We start from the raw sequence: 27,274 nt of genomic DNA, 5'->3' as shown, positions 1-27,274 counted from the left end.
GAAGAGATGCTCAATGTCCCTGGCCATTAGAGAAATGCAAATCAAAACCACAATGAGATATCATCTCACACCCACCAGAATGGCCATTATCAACAAAACAGAAAATGACAAGTGCTGGAGAGGATGCGGTGAGAGAGGCACACTTATCCACTGTTGGTGGGAATGTCAAAGGGTGCAACCACTGTGGAAGGCAGTTTGGCGGTTCCTCAAAAAGCTGAATATAGAATTGCCATACGACCCAGCAATACCATTGCTGGGAATCTACTCAAAGGACTTAAGAAGACACAAACGGACATTTGCACACCAATGTTTATAGCAGCATTATTTACAATTGCAGGGAGATGGAAACAGCCAAAATGTCCATCAACAGACGAGTGGCTAAACAAACTGTGGTATATACATATGATGGAATATTATGCAGCTTTAAGACAGGATAAAATTATGAAGCATGTAATAACATGGATGGACCTAGAGAACATTATGCTGAGTGAGTCTAGCCAAAAACTGAAAGACAAATACTGTATGGTCCCAATGATGTGAATCGACACTCGAGAATAAACTTGGAATATGTCATTGGTAACAGAGTTCAGCAGGAGGTAGAAACAGGGTAAGATAATGGGTAATTGGAGCTGATGGGATACAGACTGTGCAACAGGACTAGATACAAAAACTCAAAATGGACAGCACAATAATACCTAATTGTAGGGTGGTCATGTTAAAACACTGAATGAAGCTGCATCTGAGCTATAGGTTTTTGTTTTGTTTTGTTTTGTTTTGTTTTGTTCTTACTATTATTACTTTTATTTTTTTTCTCTATATTAACATTCTTTATCTTTTTCGGTTGTGTTGCTAGTTCTTCTAAACCGATGCAAATGTACTAAGAAACGATGATCATGCATCTATGTGATGATGTTAAGAATTACTGATTGCATATGTAAAATGGTATGATTTCTAAATGTTGGGTTAATTTCTTTTTTTCCATTAATTAATAAAAAAAAGTTATATTTTCTATAGCACACTACCTAATTTAATTTGTATGTCAGTCTACTCAAACATCATAGTTACACGGAACCCTGAATAGGGAATGAGATCTTTTTGGTTTGTGCAGGTTAATGTGATGCCCCGATATATCCCAGAGTAATTTGGGCAGAGAATAAAAAGGTATTTGCAAAGTTCCCTTGAGGGACTGGGAAAAATGTGGAAATATTAAACTTCCTCACCTGGGGAAGACCTGCTATCCTTGCAAGCACTGAGGACTACCAACTTAATAGGCTAAGCCCTTGATCTTGGGTCTTCTCTTTATGAAACTTATTCCTGCAAAGGAGAGCTAAGACTACTTATAATTATACCTAAGGGTCACCCCCAGAGAACCTCTTCTGTTGCTCAGATATGACCTCTCTCTCGAAGCCAACTCTGCAGATAAACTCATTGCCCGCCCCCGCCCCGGCTACGTGAATCCCAGAAGTGTAAATCTCCCTGGCGACATGGGACTTGACTCCTAGGGATGACCCTGGCCCTGCCATCATGGGATTGAGAAAGACTTCTTGACCAAAAGGGGGATGAGAAGTGAAACAAAATAAAGTTTCAGTGGCTGAGAGATTTCAGATAGAGGTCATTCTGGAGCCTATTCTTATGCAGTATACAATATTCCTTTTCAGTTTTTGTTGTATCAGAGTAGCTAGAGGGAAATACCTGAAATTGTTGAACTATAATTCAGTAGCCTTGATTCGTGAAGATGACTATATAACTATAGAGCTTTTACGGTGTAACCGTGTGATGGTGAAAACCTTGTAACTGATGCTCGCTTTGTCCAGTGTGTGGACAGATGAGTAAGAAAATAAAGACAAAATAAATAAATAAATAATGCAGGGGACTAAGGGGCATGGAATGTGTTGGGTGTTCTTTTTTACTCTTACTCTTATTTTTTTTGTTATGGAGTAATGAAAATGGTCAAAAATCTATTGTAAGATTCTACGAAGGTTCCATTCACTAGGGTAACATTCCAGAGACCCCTCCAGATGGGCCCCTGGACTAGATAAGTTCTGAAATGCAGAGGGGCCAGACTCTCCAGAACATCAACTAGTTCCATCCCCCTATCCCACATCATCGACAGCCCCTTCCAACAGGAAAAAGCTAGAATGGGCATAGCCCAAATACCCCTAAAGAGTGGGAGAAAGATCAAAGGTTCTGGAGGGTTATACCCTACAGAGCAGGTAGGGTATAACAAATGAGTATGATTGCTGAATCATTATATTGATATTTCTTTTAGCTTCCAGTACCTTAGAGCAGCTGGAAATAGAAACCTAAAATTGTGGAATTGTAAAAAAAAAATCAATTGTAATGATGAATGCACAGCTATAAGATGATACTGATTGTACAGTTGGGATGATTATTGGTATGTGAATGTATCTGAATGAAATTGCATTTAAAAAAGAAAAACTGCCTTTTGCTGGGCATTTGTTCAATTGGTAGGCACTTAATCTGCATTGCTCAACTCACTAAACCCTTACAGGCCTGTGAGTTGGGGATTATCAGCCCTCCTTTGACACAGGAGGAAAGGAAGGTTCAGAGAAGCTATACTACAGCAGGTGCTATACTACAGCAGGTGGGAGGGCGTTGTGGCCAAGCTCCACACTCCGCAGCCTTCCCCGGGTTGGTGCCGCGGGGATTTTGGGTAGGGGTTTTGGGAAGCACTTAAGTGATCACCAGTATACAGTGAACAGTTTCCTACACAAGATGTGAAGTCCTGGAGGTCCCCGCGAGGGCTGGCTTTCAGAGTAACGTTTGTGACGAGAAAAAGCCAGTTATGTCAACGGAGTATGTTGTAAACACTTAGGAAAGTGACTTTCCCTGGTTGGGCCTCAGTTTCCTTTTCCGCAAAATGGGAGCAAGGCGAAAGGCTCAGAAAGAGCCCTTTCTGGCTGAGCTTTGAGGGCGCTCAGGAGAAGGTGTCTCCTTCCCAGGCCGGGCCCTGTGGGATCCTGGGCCCCGGACCGCACGGAGGGCAGACGGTTCCGGAACACTTCCAGCACGGGTCTGGTTAACAACAGCCCTGCCGCTATCCGTCAGGCTCCGGTCGCGCTGTCTCTTTAAGGGCGGGCGAGACGCGCGGCGCTGTACCTGGAGCCGCCTGGAGCCGGGGCCACTAGGGCAGAACGCCCTCGGAACTTGGCGGCCCTCGAGGACGGACGCGGATACTGGGAGAGGTGGGCCGGACCGCGCGAACGCGAGCCCAGGATTTCCAGCCGCAGATGGCCTAGCCCCGGAGTGCGTGTGTGGGGGAGTGGGGAGGGGCTGGGGGTGTGGTGACCCCGGGAGTCCAAGACGAAGCCCGGGGATCCGCACGCCCCTTGGCGCCTCTGTGTTCGCGCCCGAGAGAGGAGAGAGCAGCCCCCGGGGTGAGGCCGGGTGGGGCCAGGCTCCCGCCTCTCTGCACTCGATCGACGGCGGCAAGAACCGACTGGACGGGCGTGGCGGGCCGGACGCAAGCGGGGCCTCTGCACCTTAGAGCGTTTTTTTGGGGGGCGCCCTCTGCAGACCCGAGGGACGGCAGCCACCATGGCTTTCCCTGCACGAAGCTCTGTGCTCCTCGACGACGCCTGACTACCTGCCTCGTGATGGCTATGATCAAGGTGGGTACAGACTTCCTTCTCTCCCTCCTTCAGGAACGTCTCGGCTCTTGCTAACGCGGGCGGGGTCTGGACCCCGTTCCCTTAACCATTACCATCTCCGGGAATCTCTTCCTAGCTTTGTATCTGAAACGCTGGGCGGCCTTTGGGACATGGCGCTCAGGGCCTCAGTTTCCACGGCGGTTAGATGGGGAGGGTTTAAACCACTTATTGTTCAGATGGTTTGGATCATTACAGAAAACTGGGAGTGGGGATAGGGGCAAGAACACGGCGTTTCCGCTTCTGGTGGAGTCTGTGTCAGGCTGGGTGGGCCGGTGGCAGCTGTCTCTTTCCAGAGACTTCACTGGCACGCAGCTTTTCTTCCAGCGGACTTTTACTAAAGCCTCTGCCCGACCCCTACCCCCCACTCCCAGGCGTGGAAAATAGATTCAAACTTGCTGTGCCATGGGCAGATGGGCGAGCAGGGGGAGATGGGAGTCTGGCCCCTAACCCTGCCTTACCACAGCAGGGTTCAAAACTGCCCTGCAAAGTTAAGGGTATTATCTCCATTTTATAGATGAGGAAACAAAGGCACAGAGAGGTCAAGTGACCTTTCCAGGGTTACACAGTGACCTCAAGCAGAGAAAGACTGAAAGTCAGGTCTCCAGCACCCAGCAGACCTTTCACGTGGCACATGTCTTCTTTTCTTTCCCTCTCCTTGTCTAGACCTGGGACAGAGGCCACGTGGCCTCCATCCTCCGCTACTGTATGACCATCAGTGGCACTGTGGTTCTGGTGGCTGGGATGCTTTGCTTCACTTGGTGGAGTGAAGAGGATAGGGGTGCCCACTCTGGCCAGCTGGCTCCACCCACTGGGCACCCCACACCTAAGGTCCCCAGTTCCCTGCTCAAGATGGTCAGTTTCTTCTGCTGTGGTGCAGGCAGCCTGCTTCTGCTCTTTGGCCTGCTGTGGTCCATCAAGGCCAGTACCCGGGGGCAGCCCCGATGGGACCCATACCACCTCTCCAGAGACCTTCACTACCTCACTGTGGAGCCCTTGGAGGAGAGTTGCAGGTCAGTGGGGTAGGGTGGGGCTGGCAGGTGAAGCTGCATGTGGGGTCCTGGTCACACGGTCAGTTAATTGCTCAGCAAACTCTCATGGGGCTCTTCCTCTGGATCAGGACTTGCCCTGTGCCCTGCAGACATGGAGACTGGTCAGCACAGTCCTGGAGGAGCTCAAAGCCCCCTGACAGAGGCAGAGAATTACAAACCAGAGTAGTTAGAGCTGAGAGAGAGGAGTAGACATGGTGCTGTAGAGACTGAGGAATCTGGGAAGGCTTCCTGGAGGAGGTAGCAGCTGTGCTCAGAATGGTATGGATCAGAGTAGTGTGGGGGTTAAGGTATGTGCAGAAGTCAGTCTCACCAGGATACTCTCCTGGTTCTGTCACTGATTTTCTGTGGGACTTTACGTAGGTTGTACAACCCCACTGAGCCTTAGCTTCCTCATCTGAAATAAAACCAAAATAGTAATAGCAACAATAATAATAAACACTTGTACTTGGCATGTGTCAGGCATTGTTCTAAGTGATTTCTATAGTAACTCATATAATCCTTTCGGCAGCCCTATGAAGTAGGTACTGTTATTAGCTCCATTTTACAAACGAAAACACTGAGACACAGAGAGTACTTGCCCAAGGACACCTAGCTCATGTCTGGCCCCTAACCCTGCCTTACCACAGCAGACATTTGGAAGAACTAAATGAAATGATGTTTATGTGAAGCTTAGCCCGATGTCTTGCATGTAGTAGGTGCACAGTAAATGTTGACTTTTCCTCAAGCAGATAAGGAGAGGTGTTTTAAACAGGAGGAAGAGCATGTGCAAAGGCCCTGGGTGCGAAGAAAGGAACAAAATCTTTAAGATGGTGCTTCCCAACCATTTTTTATTATTGCCTCCCTAAGGAGTCTTTTTTAGATATATATTTTTTCTTGATCTCCCTCCCCCATGAAATTTTAATACCATACAGTATATCTTTTTATGTTGTTTGTACATCTGTGCTTTACACATAAAAAGACCATCACTTTCCCAAGATCCAGTTTTTGCCCTGTTTAGAATACTAGGTACTTCTTCACTCATCCAAGCATTGAGTGTGCCTACCTAGCAGGGGCCTGTGTACATGATCTGTGGTCTGCACAGTAAGAGTTACCAGCACCATTTATTGGTGAGGAAGGTGAGGCTTACACAGCCAGAAAATAGCAGAGCTGGAGAGCTGCAAATCTTGTGTTCTTCCTTCCACACTACTCTGTAAGTGCTATTTTGCTATATTTGGGTAGATTAGGGGCTAAGCCAGTCTTCTGATCCAGCCTAGGACCCAGACACCCTTCTCTTTATTAGAGGGACAAATGCATTCTGAGTTAAAAGAAAGGTTCACATTCTTTTTACTATTGGCCTGTGACTCATTGAGGTCAGAGGCTATTTATATTCAACAGAGGTCACTTCACCCATTCGTCACACCTTGGTTTGAATTGGCTTGAGAATGAAGGGCAGGGTCTTGGGGATTATTCAGCCAAACCCTTCACTTCTCAGATGAGAATCTAGGGCTTTGGGGGACCAAGTGACCTACCTGGTCATATGGTGAGTTGGCCAGTGGGAACCTGGCTCTGGGTCCGAGCCGGTTCCTCCCTACGCAGCCCTGTGTGGGGTGGGGAGCAGGGAGGGGAGCCTGTGTTGTCGGTATACACAGCCATGTTGATCCAACAAAGTCCAGGCCACAGCCACATCTGTCAGGTGGGTGCACGGCCCATCAGGCTCTGGGACCTGACTTAGTGTGTAAAATGGGGTGGCTGGGTATTGGGGAAGCAGCTTTTTCCCCTAACCCGGCACAGCTCCTTACCTGCCCAGCCCAGCATCTGGTCCCCACGGGGAGGCCTCCCCACTCTGCTGGCCTCAGGAGGGTGCCTGGCCATGAGTAAATACTCATCAGAGACAAAAGTCTCTGAGACTGATGGCTTGGGCAGTTCTCTTCCCCTCTTAAGGCCTCAGTTATTCCATTTATTCATGTATTCATTCCTTCATGCATTTAAATAATATTTACTAAGCACCTACTATATGCTATTCAAGGTACTGAATGCAACAGTAGACGAAGACAAAATCCCTGCTCTCAGGATGCTCACAGTTTAAACGTAGGCCCCTAAATGAGATGGTTGTAGGTGAGACCTCCAGGGTCCCACCCTCCATGAGTACAGCAGAGAAACACTTGGACCGATTCAGAAAGTGAAAGTTTCAGTCTCTGCTCTTTCTTTGATGATTGTGTGACCTTGAACACATTCCTACGACTCTGAGTTGTGTCTGATTCATCTGTCAGCCAGGGGTGGCACAGCCTGGTCTGTTAGGATTAGATGAGATGACAGGCAGGGAAGTGTATACACTTCAGAGCTTGGGCACATATTAGCCATCCCTGCTATTACTGTGGTTTGCAGCTTACAGTGCACTCCCATGCCCACTCACTGATTTGAGCCTCAGTCGTCTATGGGGTAAGTGTAAGAATTAAGCCCATTTTACAAATGAGAAAACTGAGGTCTGGAGAGATTAAATAGCGTGCAAGGAGGTGTTTATCAGGCAGAGCTGGACCTTTGCCGCTTGGTTGATACATGACCTTTCCTCATCTGTAAAGTGGGGTGATAACAGTTACCCTCAGGGGGGTCATGTGTATGGAATATGATTAGAGAGCTTAAGTGTTAGGCAAATAGTATTCCATCCCTTGTCTCTTTCCCCTTCTCTTACTGTACGTGATGTGGCTGAAGGGCCAGGGAGCTGGTGCCACGTCAAATTACCCTGGAGACCATGGGGGCAGGGCTGCCCTGCACACAACTGCAGTGGCACCGTACCCAGAACACACCATAGACAGCACACCCCAGAAGTGTGCCATGTGGCTGCCCTGCCAGAGGCCCTGAGTTCCTGGCATTCTGGATCATGACCTTGGGCGGACACTGGGGCTGGATGTGCCTGGCAGGGCACTGGGGTGGCAGCAGGTGGCATGAGGGCTGCTCCATGTCTGCCCTCTACGCAAACTTCCTGCTGTGGGCTGAGCTCACTTGGCACCTGTGCCCTGCCCTGCCAGCTGTCACCTGCTGGGGTGGCCCCAGACATGGTCAAAACTTGTCCCCTGTCTCCAGGGCTCAGAGTGGCTAGGGAGGGGCAGAAGCATGGCTGGGGACTGAGCAGGGCAGGAGAAGTGGGGCTCTATAAATTTCATTACCCACATTTCCTGATGTGGGTTTTCAAAGCCTTTTCGATTTTTCCCTCCCCTGAATCTCTGAAATGGATCTCCTCATCTAAGACGGGGCTCAGAGAGGGAGTGAACACAATTCAGGTCACACAGCAGTAGGACCCAGCTTGTCAGCCACCCTGGAGCAGTATTCTCTGTCCCGCCCTCACTGGCAAAGGGTGCTGGGAGCTCTGAGGAGGATGAGCTCCTATATTGGCTTCCTTAGCTGTGGGGTTCCTGGGCTGCCTTCCAGAGAAGCGGGGGTCCATAGGAGAGGTTCACAAGAATACAGGATGGGGAACCCCAGACTTGGCTCCTGGCTGGTGCCCTGCATCATACTAACTCTCAAGCCAGGGTCAAATCCAGGTTCCCACCAGTGGGCTCTGTGACTCTGGCCTGTGGCTGGGAGCAGCCCCCCACCTCCTCTCTGAGGGCTATGGTGAACTTCAGCTGAAGAGGCACATGGCCCAGAGAGGAGCCAAGTCCCTAGTGGGCAATGGGTGTTCACATGAGGGGCAGCAGCAGGTTCCCAGCCTGGCCTCTGTCCATCAGTCCCAGGACCTAAGACCCGTCCGCCGCTTTGCCCCTGCCACTTCCTTGAGGTCTCTTCTCTCCTTGGGGCCAGTCACCTGCCATTGCCCCTCCCCATTCTAGACAGACAGGACTGCTCGGTATCGATTAAGCGGCTTCCCCCTCCAGTTCCAGACTGGTGACCTTGGGCAAGGTTCTCAGCCTCTGCTCCTTGTCTGGAAAGTGAGGCTAAGAGCTCCTGCTTGTAGGGCCGTCATAAGGATAAATGGCCAGCCCTTAGTGTGTGCGGGGCCTGCCATGCAGGAAACCTTTGATAAACTTTGTTCCCCCTGAACCACTTCTGTATGGAGACCCTTGAGATTTCATTAATGGCTCCCATTTAGGAAGTGTGTGTTAAATGGCTCCCTGCGTTATAGCATTTACTCTTTGGATAGTCCTGTGAGGTGGGTGCCGTTATGGTCCCCATTTTACAGATGGGGAAGCTGAGACCTAGACTAATGGAGTTACTGACCCGTGATTGCCCACCAAGCACGTGGCAGAGCTTGGACTTGAACCAGCTCATAACTAGTCTTCGAGCAACATGGTTAGTAAGGAACTCTTGACACCATGTATTTAGCCCCCACCCCAACTCCACCATATCACTCCCCACTTGGCAATACCACCCCCCATTCAGTAGTAGCTATCCAGACCTAGAATCAATCACACTCTTACCCACAGGGTCCCAGGGGGGGAAGGGCCTCTGACCCCTCCTGGTGACCCACCAGGGCCCTGAGAGGGCCGAAGGCTGTGGCTCGAATCTGGTGACCTGGTCTTCGAATCTGACCTGCAGAACTTGGCCAGAGGAGTCTCAGAAGAACTTTATTTCTGCCTCAAGTCTCCACAGGATGGTTCAGTGGGGAAGTCACAGGGAGGCAAAGCTGTCCAGAGACAGAAGTGGCTGACTTAGGAGGTGATAAGCTTGCCTTCCCTGGAGGTATGCAAGCTTAGGTCATCACTGAGCAGATCTCCCATTCCAGGGCCTCAAGCATCCAGATGGGCAGGAGAACAGGAGGCCTCCCATCCTGCTCTGAATATCCATAAGTCCAGGTCTTGTAAGGGATATTACAAAAAGCTAGGAGCCTTTCTATCCAGGGGCTATCACTCAGTCTTTCAACAAACATCCCTGAACACCTGCTCTCAGAGCCCCAGACACTCAGCCAGCCCCTGCCTTGGGGAACAATGAGGCAGGGTCAGTGTGGTGACAGAGGGGAGCACTGTGGAGCCCAGAACAGGGAGTGGGAGCTCTTCTTGGAGTGGGATGGGTCAGAAAAACTTGCTCGTGACAAGTGGAGATTGACCGGGGAAGGGGAAGGGCTTGCCCTACAGAGAACTGAGGAGGCATGAGCAGGTGTGGCAGGCAGGTATGGGGAGTAACTAACAGGCACGGGGTAGGGAGTTGGCTGGGGTTGGTGTGTGCCGACCTTCAACTGTATATTTGGGGCACTGGGTAACCCACAAAGGGTTTGGAGCAGGACATGAAGCCTTCCCTATTCTCCTTGGCATGCAGGGTTTTGCCTCAGCTCCCTCCTAACAGCCACTATTCTCTTGTTCTTGTAGAACCCCAAAGGTGGCTGCCATCCCCACTTACGAGGAGGCTGTGTGTAGCCCATTGACTGTGACTGAGGGGACCCTGACACCACCTGCGTACCCAATGGAGGAAGATCTGAAGTGTGGTGCCTCAGGGGAGGTCCCACCTGGCACCCAGCCCCCCTTGCCTCCACCCAGCTACGAAAGCATCATCCTTGCTCTTGATGTCATCTCTGGAGAGGCGACCCCGGGGGCTACATCCTCCCGTCCAGGACTGGCTGTTCAGACTGCAGGGGGCAAGCCCTGAAACCAGAGCACAGACATGCAGGAGCCGCTTCCAGGGTCTAGTACAGAGCCTGGCATGCAGCAGGCACTCAATAAATGTTTGTTACTGAATTCTGTTCTTTGTATCTATTGCTGCGTAGCAAACCACCCCAGAACTTAGTGGCTTAAAATAACACCCATTTCATACTCTCTCATGCTTCTATGGGTTGTCTCCACCCAGCTGGGTGGTTCCTGTGCCCCAGCCTGCAGTCATCCGGGGTCTCGACTGGGCTGGGACATCTCAGGAGGTGCACTCATGGCTGGCAGTGGGCACTGATGGTCAGCTGGGAGACTCAGAGGCCTGGTGATGGGGACCAGACTAGCCCAAGGTCACAGACAAGGTCACAGACAAGGTCACAGACAGAGACCAAAAGAACGTGGTCTCAGAATTTAGACCACCTGTGCATGGGCTCCACCCTGTACTAGCTTAGTGACCTTGGATTTACCTTTCTCTGTCTCAGTTTCCTCAGCTGTAAAATGGTGATTGGGAATTATAGCAGCCCTAGACCCCACCTCAGAGAGTTGTTTTGAGGATTAAATGAGTCCTTACCCTGCAGGTACTAATGCATCAGATAATAAACACAGAACTCAGCCCCATTCCGGATGCTTATTAAGTATGCAGTGCTTGTCAGGCTTTGATAGTAGCAACTCCCTGTGTTAGTCAGAGTTCCCTAGAGAAACAGAACCAACAGGAGATAATCCATTAAATGTGAGATTTAAACAAGGGTCTTTCGGATGCAAAAGTCCAAAATCCATAGGGCAGGCCACGAGTCTGGCAACTCCAATGAAGGCCCTTGACGAGCTCCACAGGAGAGGCTGGCTGGCTGAAGAGTGAAAATGCTGTCTTCCCCCTCAAAGTCTTCAGCTGATTAGATTAAATCCAACCGATTGGATTCTCTCCTTGCAGAAGACACACCCTCAGTTGGTTGCAGATGTAATCAGCTGCAGATGCAATCAGCTGACTGACAATTTAATAAACCAGCCTTCTGGTTTATCGACCAGCCACGAAATATCCTTGCAGTAACAGGCCAGTGCTTGTCTCATCAGACAAGCAGGCACTGTCACTTGGTCAAGTTGACACCTGAACCCAACTGTCACAGTCCCCCTCTACCAAGAGCACATTTGGCCTCTGCTCCCATACCTCCTGTAACAGGGAGCTCACTACCTCCCCTTACTTTCCAGATGTGGCAGAAAAGTCTGTTTTCTATCCAACCACATTCTTCATTACTACCTCTCCATCCACTCCATTTCACAGAAGGGAAAAAAAAGTAATTCAGGGAAAAAGTAATCTAAAACCATTGTTTAGTTTGCTAAAGCTGCCAGAATGCAACATACCTGAGATGGATCAGCTTTTAACAAGGGGATTTATTTGGTTGAAAAAAGTATAGTTCTTCAGAGGCAGCTAGCTTTCATCTGAGGTTCTGTTACAAGGGAAGGCATATGGTGATGTCTGCTAGCATTCTCTCCTGGCTTCTAGGTTCTAACTGCGTTCCCTGGAGTGATTCCTTTCTGCATCTCCAAATGTCTGGGCTGAGCTGCGAGCCTGAAATGAGGTATGCTGAGCTGTTTGGGCTGTCTTCTGACCTCTCTCTTTTAAGCCCCCAGCTAATTAAATTAAACCTCACTCATTGTGGAATCCTACCACCTCTCTCAACCCCAGTCCAAGCCCCACCCACTCTGGCCTGGATCATGGCAGGGTCCACCCCTCCTGTTCTAGTTTGCTAGCTGCTGGAATGCAATATACTGGAAACAGGATAGCTTTTCAAAAGGGGAACTGAATAAGCTGCTAATTTACAGTTCCAAGCCGAGAAAATGTCTCAATTAAAGCAAGTCTGCAGAAATGTCCAATCTAAGGCATCCAGAGAGAGATACCTTGGTTCAAGAAGGCCGATGACCTTCAGCGTTTCTTTCACAGCTGGAAAGTCCCGTGGCGAACATGGCGCCTTTCTCTCCAGGTCTCTTGTTTCATGAAGCTTCCCAAGAGGCATTTTCTTTCTTCATCTCCAAAAGTCACTGGCTGGTGGAATCTCTTCTTCATGGTTCTGTGGCTTTCTGAAGCTTTCTCCAAAATATTTCTTTTATAGGATTCCAGTAAAGTAATCAAGACCCACCTGGAATGGGTAGAGACACATCTCCACCTAATCAAGCTTAATACCCACACTTGATTGAGTCACATCTTCATAAAGATAATCTAATTAAGTTTCCAACATACAGTACTGAATAGGGATTGAAGAAACGGCTGTCTTTACTTTAAAGATGGGATTAGGATTAAAACATGGTTTTTCTAGGGTACATAAAACTTTCAAACCAGCACACCTCCTATCTGCTAGTTCTCTGCTCCAGCCAAGCCCGCTTAGGGTCTTTGCACTCTGGTAGTTCCTCTCTCAAGAAGCCCTGCCCCAGGGTTCTCTCCCCACCTGCCTCACCTCTTTATGCAAATGTCATCTCTTCATAAGGCCTTTGTAACACCCTATTTAAAACTGAATCCCACCCAGCCCCCTGTACTTCCCTTCCTCCTTCTTGCTTTTTTTTCCATAACACTTGTCACCATTTAACATGTTATAATTGGATCTTTTTATGTTTTTGCTTTGTTTTGTTTATTGCATTTTTCTCTCCATCAGAATGTTAGCTCTTCTAGGGCAGGGATTTTCTTTTTCTTCACTGCTGTATCTCTCAAGCCAAGAATGGTGTCTGGCATGTAGAAGATTCTCAGAGATCATTAACTTGAACAAATGAATCAATACATGTCAGCTAGTATTATCATTATTGGACTCTCTCTTAGTAAATGGCACCGACATCCATTGAGACACCAAGCCAGACCTTGTATATCTCCCGTGACCCTCTCCCTCCCCACCCCAAAATCCTAGAGCCCCCTCTTATGCCTCCCTCCCTTCCCTTCTCTCAAGTCATTGCCTTACCCTTCTCAGTATTGCCTGAGGGCAATCTAGGAGCCAGGAGATGTAGGTTCCTATCCTGTCCTGATCTTGCTGAGTGACCTTGGGCATCTGTCCCAGCCCCTCCCTAAAGGGTTAATGGTGTCCCAGGCTGGGAAACTCAGCCCAACTTCCCACCTGCCAGCAAAGTGAGGAATTTCCTTCCCTGAGGCAGGTGAGTTAATGAGTTGCAGGTGTGACCAAGAGGTGCCGCTTCCACTGGGCTGAGCTGGAAGGCTCTCGTCCGGAGGGGCACTGAGTAGGGAGGGCTGAAAGACCGGAAGACCTTTCCAGCTTTTCTTTCTACGTCAGATCACCTGGGTCCCTAACCTAAAGCACTCGGGAATCACCCTCCAGGTGCCTTTATTTCCCAGATGAGGAAATGGAGGCAGGGGAGGGGTGGTGACTTGCTCCAGGTGGCCAGCACCGGGAGGCAGAGTCAGTCGGCCCCAGGCATCGCTCCCTCGGAGAACCCCATGCCTTTATGGGTTTGCTTCTTGGGCTCATTTTCCCTGGTCCTGACTGTCCATTTTCTTCACTTACCTGGATCCTCAGGGCTCAGATCTCTCCTCAGGCTTTCCCTAAGCCCCTCCTAGGCTTCTGTTATCCTCTCTCTGCGGCTGGTGTCCCCACTCCCTGGAACTCTCCAATATCCTCCCCACCTCTAATCAATGCAATCCAGTTAGAAATAGCCCCTGCGACCCCCCCAGCAGCTAATCACTCCTGAAAATTGCTGCTTGCTTTTGTCTTTAATCTTTCTCTTCCTAGGTTTCTGCTAAATCCTGGCAACTTCCTCTCACTCCAGTGTCAACTCTAGTTTCCTCCAACCTGATGGCGGAACCAGGGAATCTAAAATTAAAATCTGATCTGTGGTACCACCTTGTATAACTAACTCCTTCAGTGAGTCCCATTTTCCTCTAAGAAATGTCAGATACCTTAGCATGACCCTAGGAGCTGTCTTTCCTTGCTTCCTCCTCTGGCTTCACTCTCCTTTCTAGTTATATTCTGTCCCTTCATTCACAGATATGTATTGACTTACCCTGGCCTGGCCATGGGGATACTCAGCAAAACAAGGATCCCACCCTGTGTGTGTGTGGGGGGGGGTTGGGTTCAAGTTGGGGGAGGTGACAAGAGACAAGAGAAATGAATAGTATACATAGTATGCTGATGGTGATAAGTGCCATGAAGAAAAATAAAGCAGGAATTGTGGACAAGGCATGCCTGGGGGAAGGGGTCCTGCAATTTCAAATAGCAAGATGAGGGAGGCCTCGCTGAAAAGGCAACATTTGGGCAAAGGCTTGAGGGAGGTAAGGGAGAAAGTCAGGCAGATATTTGGAGGAAGAGTATCCCAGGTAGATGCAATGACCTGTGCAAAGGCCCTGGGGGTGCCTGTGTATTCCAAGGACAGCAAGGAGACAAGGTGACTGCAGTGAGTGAGGGGGAAGGTGGTGAGAAGATGAGCTCCAAGGGGATTTGAGAAGGGGGGCCTGGGCAAGTCATCCAGGGCCTTGTAGGTCAATTTCACTCTGATAAAACAAGGAGCCATCCTGGGGTCTGAGCAGAGAAGCGACATGATCTGACTTGGCATTTGGATTGGGAATAAACTTCAGGGGATAAGGGTGGAAGCAGAGAGACCAGCTGGGGGAGAGGGAGATGATGGGGGTATGGAATAGGGTAGTGAGCAGTAGTTGGGGGTGGGGGATAAGAGGTGATGGATTTTTAGATCTTGGAGGTAGAGCCCACAGGATGTGGGTGTGAGAGGGAGGTGAGGATGGCAGTCTGGATTTCCCAGTGGGTGGTCTGGATAACTAACTGGCGGGCTGGGGTTGACATGGAAGGAGAAGGTCTGGCTTGGAAGGAAGGAAGGGGAGGAGTCTGCAGCACCTGGCATTTAGAGTTTTATTTCCAGCCATGTGCAGCCCTTTCTCACCTCTGTGCCTTTGAGCACGCTGGTCCCTTTTTCAGCTATTAGGGAAACTCCAGCTCCCTTTTCAAGGATCCCTTCTGTGAATCTGTCACGTTGTCCGCCCTGCCCCCCAGCCTTCCCCTCTCTCTGCTTTGCGCCCATACCTGACCTCAGGGCGTCCTCCCTAGTGTTCTCCAGGAGGTCGCACCGATAGTCATCACTCCCCCAAGTCCCCAGGGTTAGCAGAGTGCCTCACACCTCAGTCTCTCACATAGCAGGTGCTTGTGAATGACAGACAGGGGGGACCTGGCTCAATCCCAGCTCTGTTATTAACAGATTCTGCGACTGGTCGTTCATCTTGCCTTCGTGAACCTCAGTTTTTCCCTCTGTCAAATGGGTGTGGTCTTCCCTTCCCTGCCTCTGAGGATCTGCTGAGAATGGGTCCTCCAGGAAGACCCTAGGTTGCTTCAGACAGGAATGGAAAAAAAAAAGGTTACTGCGCCTTCTGCTGGAAGGTGGCAGACGCCTCAGCCACGCCCCCTATTCCCACCCCACCCCTCCGCAGAGGAAGGAGGGAGAGTCTCGGAGGGCTGGGGTGTGGGAACCACGGATAACCCGCCGCCACCAGGGCGCCGTACCCACATTTTCCCAGTTAATCTTCACCACGATTCCGCGAAAGACGTGAGCTTGGACCCACTTTATTGAGCACCTGCTTGTCGCAGGGCCTCTTTTTCGTTACTTGTTGTCACTCCCTTGCAAAAGAGAAGACAACAACTGAGACAGAAAGGGGGCAAAGACAGCTGCAGGAAGAAAAAGGAGGAGGAGGAGAGTGACCGGGTGGCCCGGAGACAGCCCTCTCCGGAAGGGTCGAGGACCAGATCGGCATAGCTGCCGATTCAGCTTGAGGAAACCTTGGCTTCTCCCCGGTGTCAGTCTCGGCATCTGTGAAATGGGACTGGGCACTCCTTGCGCCCCTCTCGGTGCTGCGGCGCGAAGACAGACGCGGAGGGGGTGAAATGACCTTGCGGAGCGAGTGCGCGGACCTCGCTTCCAGCGGCGGCCACCAGGGGGCGTGAGAGGCCCCGGGCTGGACGGGACCCAGAAGGAACTACCTGCTAAGTTCACCCAGGCAACAGACTTGGACCGGACCTCGGTGACTCTCAGCCCTACTCTGTCCTCTCAGCTGCCTTTTACTGTGAGGGTCCCCTGAGCAATGTTAGAAGGAAACTCCCTTTGCAAACAGTGTAAAGTGCAGCTGGGAGAGACCTGAGGGTTGAAGATGGTGATGGTGAGTGTGGATGAAGGAGAAACCACGGCTGGAAAAAGCGTCTGCAGGAAGAAATACCAGGCAGAGGGTATGGTGTGTTAGCAATGATCAGAGCTGGTGCTGGAGGGAGGGAGAAGGAAAATCTCCAAACAGGAAAATCTCCAAACCTAGCAACAGTCAGGAAGTCAAATGAAAGCCTTACCCTTCACAGCAATTTAGCCCTGTAAGAACTGCCAATCCGTGTACTGAGAGTCATCATTTTCCTGTGATCCTGCAAGGGAATCTGGTTTTTCCCATTAGCTTCTCCCCAGGACTGAAATTCCACCAAGAGAATGTCATTCTTTGGGTTAGGTTAGGAGGCCAGGAAATCGCTATCCGTCATTCACGCACTGCACGAGCATTAACTCACGAGAGCCTTCCCAGGGGACAGCTCATTGCCAGCGGATCTTGATAGAGTACAATGTGAGAGCCCTGGGAGGCCAGGCCTGGGGACAGCTGCAGCCCTGGGAGGTGCTGTTATTTTCCTTGTTTCACGGAGGAGGAAACAGAAGGACAGGGAGGTAATTTAATAAAGACCGTGGTGGAGGATCCAGGACCCAACATGGGCAGTCTGCTGCCAGAGCTGCAGTTTTGTGGCTAAGTGGTAGTGCCCAGAACCCAGGCACATGGTCTCTGGGACGAGGTGGTTTGAGTTCAGATCTCAGCTTTGTTGTTTCACTAGCTGTGTGACCTTGAGTAAGTTGCTTGTCTGTATCTCTGTCCAAACTGGAGGTGATTGTACCTATCTCATGGGGTTTGTGTTAAATGAATTCATACCTGTAACATGTTTAGAATAGTACCACACACCTACTCATTATCCAATAGATATGGCTTAGTATTCTTGAACTGCAGATGGAAACATGACCTCAAAGAGTCTACAATTCAGAATTGTAGATTGCAAGCCTATGGGGTCCTGGAGTCCTCCAGTGGCGTTCTAACATCTTTTGGCTGAGAGTTGTACCCTAAGTCCCATGATTGGGAGGTCTAGGGCTTCCTGTCCACCCAGCTCAGCCCCACTCCAGGTAATGAGGTGATGTCAAAACCTTGGCAGGGGCCCAACCCCTGTCACCTCCCCTTTTCCCTCCCTTACTCAGATGCTCATTCTCTCCCTCTCTCTCCCTCTCCCTCCCTCCCCCGCCCATCTCTCTCTCTCTCTCTCTCTCTCTCTCACACACACACACACACACACACACACACACACACACACACGCTCCCTGTCCGGCCCAGAGGGAAGGTGAGAAAGCGAGGGCTGTAGGTAGTGCATGGGTGCTCAGGACCATTGCTGCGTGACGCCTCCAGCCTCGTTGAACCAGTGGACCCAGGGACCAGAGCTGGACCTGTCCTCCCTCTGCCTTTAAGCTTCAATTTGCAGCGATCCCAGCACTCCATCCCTCCCTGGGTGAGCGTGTGTGTGTATGCGTGCGTGTGTGTGTCTGCTTGTGCGTGTGTAGTTTGGGCTGGTTGCTGGCGCCCCCTCCGTGAGGGGTGTGTGGGCAAGGGCCGGCCAGGCCACCTCCATGGCTGAGGAGAAGACCTTCCGCATCGGCTTCATTGTGCTGGGGCTCTTCCTGCTGGCACTTGGGACGTTCCTCATGAGCCACGACCGGCCCCAGGTCTACGGCACCTTCTACGCCATGGGCGCTGTCATGGTGATTGGGGGCACCATCTGGAGCATGTGCCAGTGCTACCCCAAGGTAGGTGGTGGTGTTGGGGGGACAGGTGGGGTCAGGCTTGGAGCTCCAGCCTCTGGGATTCTGGGGCCAGGAGGGCCAGATGGCTCTGCCTCTGTTCCATGCATCGAACCCCCATTCTTTAGCTATCTTGTAATTGTGGGGCACATTCTGTCCTCCTCCTTTCTTCTTTATGTTTTCCTGAGCATCCACCCACCCACCCATCCATCCATCTTTCCATCCATCCATCTACCCGTCCGTCCATCCATCCATCCATCCATCCACCCACACACCCACCCACCCACCCATCCATCCATCCATCCATCCATCTATCCATCCATCCATCCATCCATCTATCCAATCATCCATCCCCCCACCCACCCATCCATCCATCTATCCATCCATCCATACCCCCACCCATCCATCCATCCACCCATCCATCCATCCATCCATCTATCCATCCATCACTTATCATAAGGATTGATCAGACACCCTCTGGGTCTGGAGCCTTGAAGTAGGCACCATGGGAAGACAAAATGAAACACATGTGCTTGAGAGAAAAATTTAGGAGTACTCACCGCTGCCAGGCACTCCTGCATTGGTGGTGGAATTTCGCCCTCAGACCGAGCTTCTCAGTGCCTCTGGAGCTCCATTTTGTAGTCCAGCAGCAGGAGACTCAGGGAGGTGAGGTCCCATAGTTCCTAGGTGGGATTGGAGCCCGGATCTCTGTGACTTCAAGAGGAACCCTCCACCTCGGCAGGATTGTGTGTGCCAGAGCTGCTGAGGGCCCAGGGTTGGGTTAGATGTATCCCACGGCAGGCCTGTACACAGTGCTTGTTATTTTTCCCATCTTTACAAGTTCCTAGCCCAGTGAGTGGCTAATGATAGGAAGAGCTTGGGAGTCCTGGGTTCTAGTTCCAGCTCTCTTGAAAACTCTCTGTGTGACCTTTGTCTTTCTGAGCCTCAATTTCTTCATCTGCGAAATGGGCCCCCAGCCACTGTTTCTCCCAGCCTCACAGGATTATTATGAAGGTCAGAGAAGAGATGGGATGTAGGATTTTGTACATTGTTAAGTGTTGTATTTAGGTAAAGTGCTGTCACTGTTTCTGCTATGGATCTTTCCAACAGCCCTGTGGAATGGGCATGTCAAGAGACCTAATTCCTGAGGTAGAGGAGGAGCCAGTGCTCAGAGAGGCTGAGTGACTTTTTCAAGGTCACAGGTAGACAAGGAGAGGAACATGGATTCTAGCTTGGGGTCTGCCTCTAACTGCCTGGGAGAGTTTGGTTAAGCCCCTTCCCTCCCTGGGCCTCAGTTTGATGTGTGAGTCGGGAAGTGGGGAGGGGTAAGGGGGTGCTTCTAAGGGCCCTGCTTGTCCTTGCATCTAGCGCTCCAGGCCCCTGGCTGCCCCCACCACCCACACCCTCTCCTCACCTCCGCCTGGATGGTTGTGCTTAGGGGTTCAGTAGAGGAGGAAGGAGGTTCCTGGGGGCTAGTCCCAGCCCTCGGCGCCCCCACCCGGTCCGTGGGCCTGCCCCGGACTGTCAGCACTTTCCATGCTGGGGCGGTCTGGGCTGGTTTGTAGTCATTTACCAAGCAGTTTACAGTCAACTCTCCCCTGTCTGTGCGATGCCCTGCGCAGAGGTCATGGGGAGAAGTCCTGGGGCTCCCACCACCCACGTCACCTCCTCCCGGTGGGAAGGCTGGACCCTGGGGGACGGCAAAGGACGGGTGGGGTGTGGAGGAAAGGGTCTTTCCTGCCCCCTCCCCCTTTGCCAGAGCTGCCTTTGGGGTGGTGGGCAGAGTCAAAGGAGCAGCAGTGTGGGGGAAGGGGGCCGGAAGGAGAGTAAGAGCAGGGAGAGACAGGGTGCTTAATGAGTAACTGTTGATAGATTGTGTTGCTGCTGTGGAGACCACGTGCATGGTGGAAACGTTTTTGTGTCCAACCGGCCCAGATTCCAACCCCTGCTGACTCGCCCCCCACTTCTGTGACCTTGGCAGTGTGCTCCTCCCACCCCCTGCGCTCCATTTCTCCTTCTGGAGAATGGGGGGAACCCCGCCCTGTGTGGCTGAGTGGGGTCCCGGCATCACGCCTGCACGGAGCGGACCGAAGGCGCTGGCCTCGGGATGGGGCGTCCTGACACGGGGCGAGTCTCTGCACACAGGTGACAGGTGTGCATCTGGGCCGTGCGTGTGTAAGAGCCAGCACACGACGAAGCCAATGACAGAATGGAGGAAAGTGCTTTGGAAGCAGGGAGGTACTCCCGGGTGAGAGGCCCCTGTCCTACTCTTTGTCTCTTCAGTTCTGGGGCCCTAGTCGTCCCCAGTGAGCACTGGTACCCATTCTCCTTCTGATTTCCCTTCCCTGGCTCTCAGGGCCCACCTATATGGGAGGCTGCAGTAAGTGGGAATTTCCTGGATTGAAAGAAATGTAAATAGCAGTGAATGGAATCAGCCATTAGGATGGGGGTGAGGGGTGGTAGATACTAACATGAATTAAGTGGCCCCTGACTTTGCGGGGCTTAGCATCTATGGGGGAGACAATTTTCTATCTGATAGGGAGGGAGAAGGCTTTGTGGTGAAGGTGAACTGGGTTTTGTAGGTTAAGTAGAAGTTCACCAGGCAGAGAAGATGGGGTAAAATATTCCAGGCAGAAGGACCAGCATATCAAAGATGCAGGTGAAAGAGCAAGAGAAGTGCATCCGTGTGGCTGCTGGAGGATGAAGGGAGGAAGCTAAGTTAGAGAGGGTGTGGGGCTTGGCTCAGTGGGGCCTGGAATACTGCTAAGGAATTTGGACCTTACCCTTTAGTAGATCAGACAAGGGAGGGACATGATCAGCTTTGCAGTTTGAGAAAGCTATCATACTGGCAGCTGGGGGGAGGAAGATTCAGGGGGCAGTTGGACCAGTGAGAAAGTGTCTTCTCTGGTCCAGGTGAGAGATGCTGGTGGCCTGGACTAGAGCAGAATTTAAGCCCAAGACTGCAGTAATGGAGCAGACATTTCCGGTTCATTAAATGTAGAGCACCTGCTGTGGCCAGTCATTGGGTGCACTGGGCACCTTCACACGTGATCTCATTTAATTTCTGAAGTCAACCTGCTCAGATTTGGTGGTCAACTGAGTCTAGGGCTGGAAAAAGGAGGAAGAATTGGGACAGTTCCGGTAGATGGAGCAGTTGGAGATACTGAGCTCATTAGCTGGGTGGGAGGAGAGGTGGGAGAGGGGGAAGGATGGGCAGGGAGGGCAGCCCCCTTCCCGGTTATGAGCTCTCCTTGTCCAGCTTCTCCTCTTCCCAACAGGTCCCCCATTCCCCACTCCTGCCTGCTCTGCTGGAGCCGAGGAGCAAGCCCCTGACTGGTGGCTGATGGATCCACCCTTCCCGCAGCCCTGACTCTGCCCTAGGGACCGACAGATCTTCCTCCACACAAATCTGACTGGGTACTCTCTGCTGACAACTCTCACAGGGCCCTCCAGTGCTTCTGAATAAAGTCCAACCCCCTTAGTCTAATGTTCTAGGGGTCTGCATGGTCTGATTTCCCCTCACCAGCTCCAACTCTGCCTCTCCATCCCTTGTACCCCTCCTACCCCTCATCCAAGCCCTAAGACACCCCAGCCTTTCCTACTCCTCCAGTCATTTGATAAGATGATGATAATGGCAATGATGATGATGATGGTGGTGATGATGATGATGGTGGTGGTGACTGTGCTGTGAGGTAATGAGGCAGAGGAAGAGGCAGCTTCAAGATGAACAGAGTCAGCTGGCAAATGCAAGGAGTCCTCAGTGGTGGGTGGCAGCAACTCCCCCAAACGTGTGACACATATCTGAGACCCACGTGAGAGGGTGCAGTGCCAAAGGGAGCCTAGAGATTCCACTGTACAATGCCATTGCTTCCCTGGCTGTCTTGGTCTTGGAAGCAGGGCTGCATCTCACTCAGCACTCCATCTCCCATGGCCAACACTGGGCTTGGCATACAGCAAGTGCTTCATAAATGATTGCATGAATGACTTTACACTTTAGGGTTTCAAACCTTCTTCAAACCCACAATCTCATTATATCTCTTCTGAGAGGAGGGAAGGGTGTGGATAATGCTTTCCTTTTTTCAAGTTGAGAAAGGGAGGTTCAGGCCGTGGATTGGTTGGCTTGAGGTCACTGGCATGGATCTATACTAGCAACCAGGCTTCCGTGGCTCACCAGACCATCTATCCATCACTGCCCAGGCCCCTCCCTTATTTTCAGACATCTTGGTGGTGGTGGGGGAGTTTACCCCTCCCAGGAGTTCTAAGATACCCTCCATCCATCATTCCCTTCTCCCCAGCAGGTCAGAAACTTTTCGGGTGCAGGCAGTGAACTCTATGGGGAAGGATAAAAAGGGGCTGCTGTTTATGAGCCTGGCATACAGTAGGGTCTTGTTGAATATTTGTTGAACACATTTTCAGCTGGAGAGAGCCAGATGCACAGAAGTCAGGTAAGCTCATCATTAGTAGCAACAATTTCAGATTTACTGATCAGCTGTTATGCGCCGAGTACCAGGTTGGGGACTCCTTATATATTACCTCCTTGAATCCTCACAGCTGCTCTAGGAGACGGATATCACTAGCCCCAATTTATAGAGGAGCTACAGAGAGGCCCTGGGATGACAGATGACCTGCCCAAGGACCCAGAGTGAAGGCCTGGCCCAAGGATTCTCCCTCAGCCCCCCAACCCCCAAAGTCCACTGCCCAATGCACATCTGGGGTGCTAGACTTACAGCAGCTGCTTGATCCCTGCAAGTTAAGGGACAGGGACTCGTGGGCATGACCCTGGCCATCCATTTCTCTGTCCCCCACCATGGCCTTCATTCCAAGAAACCCACGACAGCACTTAATTTCTGCTAAATATGGGTGGAGTGCCTACTTGGAACCAGGCATGTGCTGGGCATTGGACTAGGAGGCGGGGAGTGACAACCTGTGAGTGGCTCACACTCTGGGCTGCTTGTCTCTCACTGCTGTCCCCTAGCACCTGGATGGGCCCCTGGCACACAACTGGTGCTCAGAGATATGTGTTGGTTGAATGAAGGAGAGTCAGGGTGGGAGGCCGGAGCCCAGAGATCTAGTCCACCTATTGGTACTGGGCCCCAGGCAGGCCCCTCCTTGTCAAACACCTTGTCCTGGGGTGTGTGTGTGGGGGGGGGCTTGGGCTGATGCTCCGTGGAGAGCATCGGCCAAGGACATGTGCAGGCGACCAGTCCCATCAGCCACCTTCCCTTTGTCCTCAGATCACCTTCGTGCCAGCTGATGCGGATTTCCAAGGCATCCTGTCCTCAAAGGGCCTGTTGGAGAGCGTGCTTGCTGCTGAGGTTAAGGGGTAGGTGCTGGGTCCTCTGGGGGTAGGAGGCCTGGGGCATTGAGCCCTTGAAACAATCCAGTAGGAGGATGCTGGCAGACACAGCATCCGCATCCCCTTTCAAAGGAGAGTGAAGGGGAAGGCAGGAGGCACGGGCCCCTTCTCTCCCCACTTGCTCCAGGTTCTAGCTTTGCTGTGAAATCACTGGGAAGGCATTGTTAGAAATCACGTACAGTTCTGAACCCTCAATTCTGCCAGGTAGGCATTATTATTCTCATTTTACAGATAAGGAAACTGAGGCTCAGGGACTTGGTCTTGTCAGGGGATCAGTGAATTAGTGGCAGGCCAGAAATCCCAAACAGGTTTGGCCCTAAATCCCAAAGATGTATGACTACTAGTACTGCTAACAAGCAGTCAAAGGCAGGGGAGCCTGCTGGCCCCAGCATGGTCCTGGGGGTGTGCCACAAACTTGGGTCAAACAAGCTCCTTACCACTCTGTGCCCCCACTGTAAAATGTGGATACTGAGCGTTCCCACCTCCCAGGGTTTTGGGGAGGGCTAAGCGAGATCATGAATGCACAGTGCTAAGAATAGCTTCTGCCATTATTTGGCAGCAGAGACCAAATCAGGCACTTTGCACCCATGACCTCTTTCAGTCCTCACAGAAACCCTGTGAGATGGGGCGGTGTTAGGCCCTTTCAACAGGTGTGGAAACTGAGGCTCGGAGAGGTTCAGTGACAAGCCAAAACCCCATGGGGAGTCAGTGACAGAGGGGGGCTTGAACTCAGGCCTGGCTTGGTCCCAGAGCTGCCTCCCTCTGGAAGAGGCAAGCCCAGGCTCACCAGGGCATATCTGGGGGCACCATGGCACTGGAGGGGCAGTAGGACCAGCTGACTCTGGGCCGTGATCCATGCTTGGAAGGCCCAGTGGCTGGGGGCCAGGGCTCTGGGCTCCCTCTGCTTTGCTCAGGGAGGGGCTGGTGATGGCATTTTCTGCTCTTGGCACACGGTGACCAAAAGCCCCAGCAGGAACGGAGTGCATAGACCCCCGGGTGTGGGTGGGAGAGGTGGAGACAGTTTCGAGCCTGTGAAAGAGCCACAGGCCGCCGGGGTTCTGTGTGCATCCCTGTTGCTTCCCAGCTGCGTGGGCTTGGGCAAGGGGCTTCGTCTCTGAACCTCACTTTCTGGAGGGACTGTGGCACAGCAGTCAAGAGGGTGATGTCTGGAGACCCCATTCCATTACCTGGAGGCTGTGTCACCTGGGGCAAGCCAAAGTCCCTGTGCCTCAGTTTCCTCCCATCTCCCAGAGTCAAGGTGAGGATTGGATGAGCTAACTAACATACCCTGGCATGCAAGGAGTAACTGCAGTCTGTGATTGCAATTGTGTCTTCATTGATAAAATGGGAACGATCGTTTCCACTTCAAGGTGCCGTTTAGAATAGGGTAAGATGTGTAAAGCCTTTAGTCCACCACCTGGAACATAATAAGCTCCCAGTAAATGTTAATTGGTCTCAAGTTCACGATGGCACCTCTGCGTTAGCTTTGGAGACAGTGAGTGAAATGAACTCTGGACAGAGAGAGAGATCTGGGGTCCAGCCTTGGCCTCCTCATCCATGAAATGGGACAGTCACATTCCCCCAAGGCTTACTGAGAGATTAGGGGAGACTGAAAGCTTGGAGGAAGCAGGGTCAGGGTGGGTGGGTGTTGAGTGACTCTTTGCCCACCTACCAGTGTTCTCTCATGTGTTCCCACCCCCAGCTCCCAACCTCCCTACGTTAGGCTGTGGGAAGAAGCTGCCTATGATCAGAGCCTGCCAGACTTCAGCCACATCCAGATGAAGCCCATGGGGGGCTATGCCGAGGCCCCTCACCCCCTGCTGGGCCCTGAGCTGGGGCAGCCACAACCCAGAGCCGGTGATGGAGGAGAAGGTGGTCCTCTCGACGTGCAGGCCTGGCTGGAGGCCGATGTGGTGGTCCACCGCAGTTCACATGAGGATGGGGGAGAAGGAAACCCCACTCAGAGCAGGCCCAGGTAAGCCCGTGAGGCTACGGGGAGTGGGGAGGAGCAGGAAAGGGGCAGGTGGGGGTTGGAGACATTGGGGAGTAAGGAGAGGATAGCAGTGGGTGGGGGGCACTCTGAGAGACAGCTCAAGGGAATGGAGAGGTTGAGCATAGGTTTGGGAGTCAGACAGGCCTGGGGTCAGATCCGGGCTCCTACGCTGTGTGATCTGAGAAAGTGTCTTACCCTTCCTGAGCCTCAGTTTCCCTATGCTTCACAGGATTGTTGCAGGGATTAGGGCAAGACATTTAAGTGCCTGGCACACAGGAGGCCCTTGAACTCTACTGAGTGCCCACTGTGGGGAGCAAGTCTGGCTCCCTGGCCCCTGTGAAAGCCCTGGCTCTGCTCCTGACTTGCTCTGTGACCTCGGGCAAGTCACTCCCCACTCTCGCCCCGCCCACCCCGGTCTGCTAATCAGCGGAGTTCCTCATTCATCCATTCAGTTATTCATTCAATCAACATTAGGAGGCACCTACCCCATGCCAGTCTTTGACTGGTCCCTACCCTTCAGGAACTCCCAGTCCAATGGGGGAGACAGACAGGGAAACAGATGGGGGTGTCCCAGAGAGACTGTGGCTAGGAGAGCTGAGAGGAGACCCCTGAATGATTGGAGAAATGGACGAACGATTTGGTTTGGAAAAAAAATTATGTAATAATAGCTCCTACTTCTTCACCACCTATTACGTGCCAGGCATTGTGCGAAGTGCTTTTGCACACATAATCTGCTATTAACTTCGGAAACAACCCTAGCAGAGAGTACTGTTGTTTCCCCCTTTTTACTGGGGCCGAAACTGAGGCTCAAAGTGGTTAACTAATCAACCCTGGTTTCACAGCTAATGACTGTGATTTGGGCTCAGACAGTCTGACTCAGAGCTACCCTCGCGGCTTTTGTCCCCTACAGCCCCGTAGCCTGTCCCCAGGGTGCTGCACCCTTGGCCTCCTTCCAAGAGGACTTGGACGTGGGCTCCAGCGAGGGCAGCAGCCCCCACCCTTCTCCGCCTGACGGGGAGCAGCTTGGCCTGGTGCCGTGGGAGCCCTGGGCCTGCAGGTGCCAGCAGGACCGTTACCATGACTTCGCTCTGATTGATGCCCCCGTGCCGGGGGACATGTCCCCAGAGGGGCAGCAGGAGGCAGCCGTGCCCAGCCACCAGCAGCACTACCCTAGGGGGAAGGAGCAGGAAGCCCTGGACACAGGCATGGAGGGGCCCGAGGTGGAAGAGGAAGACTTGTACTATGGACTACCCGACGGGCCCGGGGACCCCCTCCCGGACAAGGAACTGGGCTTCGAGCTGGACGCCCAGGGCTGAGATGGACCTGCCCCCTGGGATCCCGCCTGGCACAGCTGCTAGCCCCTGCATGACATCACAGGGCCTCAGTTTCCCTATCTGCCCAACGGCATTATATACGGGTTCATTTGAGACAGGGGGCCTGAGAGCATTTTTGAGGACTGTAGAGAAAACCCTTGAGGGAGGGCTGATCATGATCGACCATTGCTATTGCAATTGTTAGTTTTCTTTGGCAAAGCTTTGAAGGTGAAATATGATTCCTAGAGGAGATTTGCAGCAGCTGGGGCTCTCGATGGCCTTTCTAGCCTCTCCCCCAAAGTTGGGCTCTGACTGGGACCCTCCATGCTGCTCCCCTGGGGCTCTTGACCCTTGGTGAGGGCCTTTCAGGGTCCCCGTTCCTTGTTTAATCATTTGGTCCACCTGGTAGAGGGCGTATTTCTCCTTCACTGACAGCTCACTCGTCTCTCCCCTGCTCGCATCCCTTTGGGGACTGTCCTTTGCTGA

The 27,274-nt window shown here is 51.9% G+C and overlaps 2 protein-coding genes across 2 annotated transcripts; both read left to right on the top strand.

Annotated features, from left to right (window-relative positions):
- Positions 1 to 3,125: 3,125 nt before the first annotated feature.
- Positions 3,126 to 10,357, top strand: TMEM61 (transmembrane protein 61). The gene is made up of 4 exons (XM_077136326.1): positions 3,126 to 3,206; positions 3,538 to 3,632; positions 4,335 to 4,681; positions 10,000 to 10,357. Exons 2-4 carry the CDS (start codon positions 3,618 to 3,620, stop codon positions 10,274 to 10,276), a joined length of 639 nt encoding a protein of 212 aa, XP_076992441.1. The 5' UTR covers positions 3,126 to 3,206; positions 3,538 to 3,617; the 3' UTR covers positions 10,277 to 10,357.
- A 7,296-nt stretch (positions 10,358 to 17,653) lies between these two features.
- BSND (barttin CLCNK type accessory subunit beta) lies at positions 17,654 to 26,791 on the top strand. The gene is made up of 4 exons (XM_077136310.1): positions 17,654 to 18,132; positions 23,361 to 23,449; positions 25,158 to 25,457; positions 26,386 to 26,791. Exons 1-4 carry the CDS (start codon positions 17,956 to 17,958, stop codon positions 26,789 to 26,791), a joined length of 972 nt encoding a protein of 323 aa, XP_076992425.1. The 5' UTR covers positions 17,654 to 17,955.
- Positions 26,792 to 27,274: the final 483 nt, after the last annotated feature.

Source organism: Tamandua tetradactyla, chromosome 2 (assembly GCF_023851605.1).
Source record: "Tamandua tetradactyla isolate mTamTet1 chromosome 2, mTamTet1.pri, whole genome shotgun sequence".
NCBI lineage: Eukaryota > Metazoa > Chordata > Mammalia > Pilosa > Myrmecophagidae > Tamandua > Tamandua tetradactyla.
Note: the sequence above shows the minus strand (reverse complement) of the source record. Positions and strands in the feature narration are given on the sequence as shown.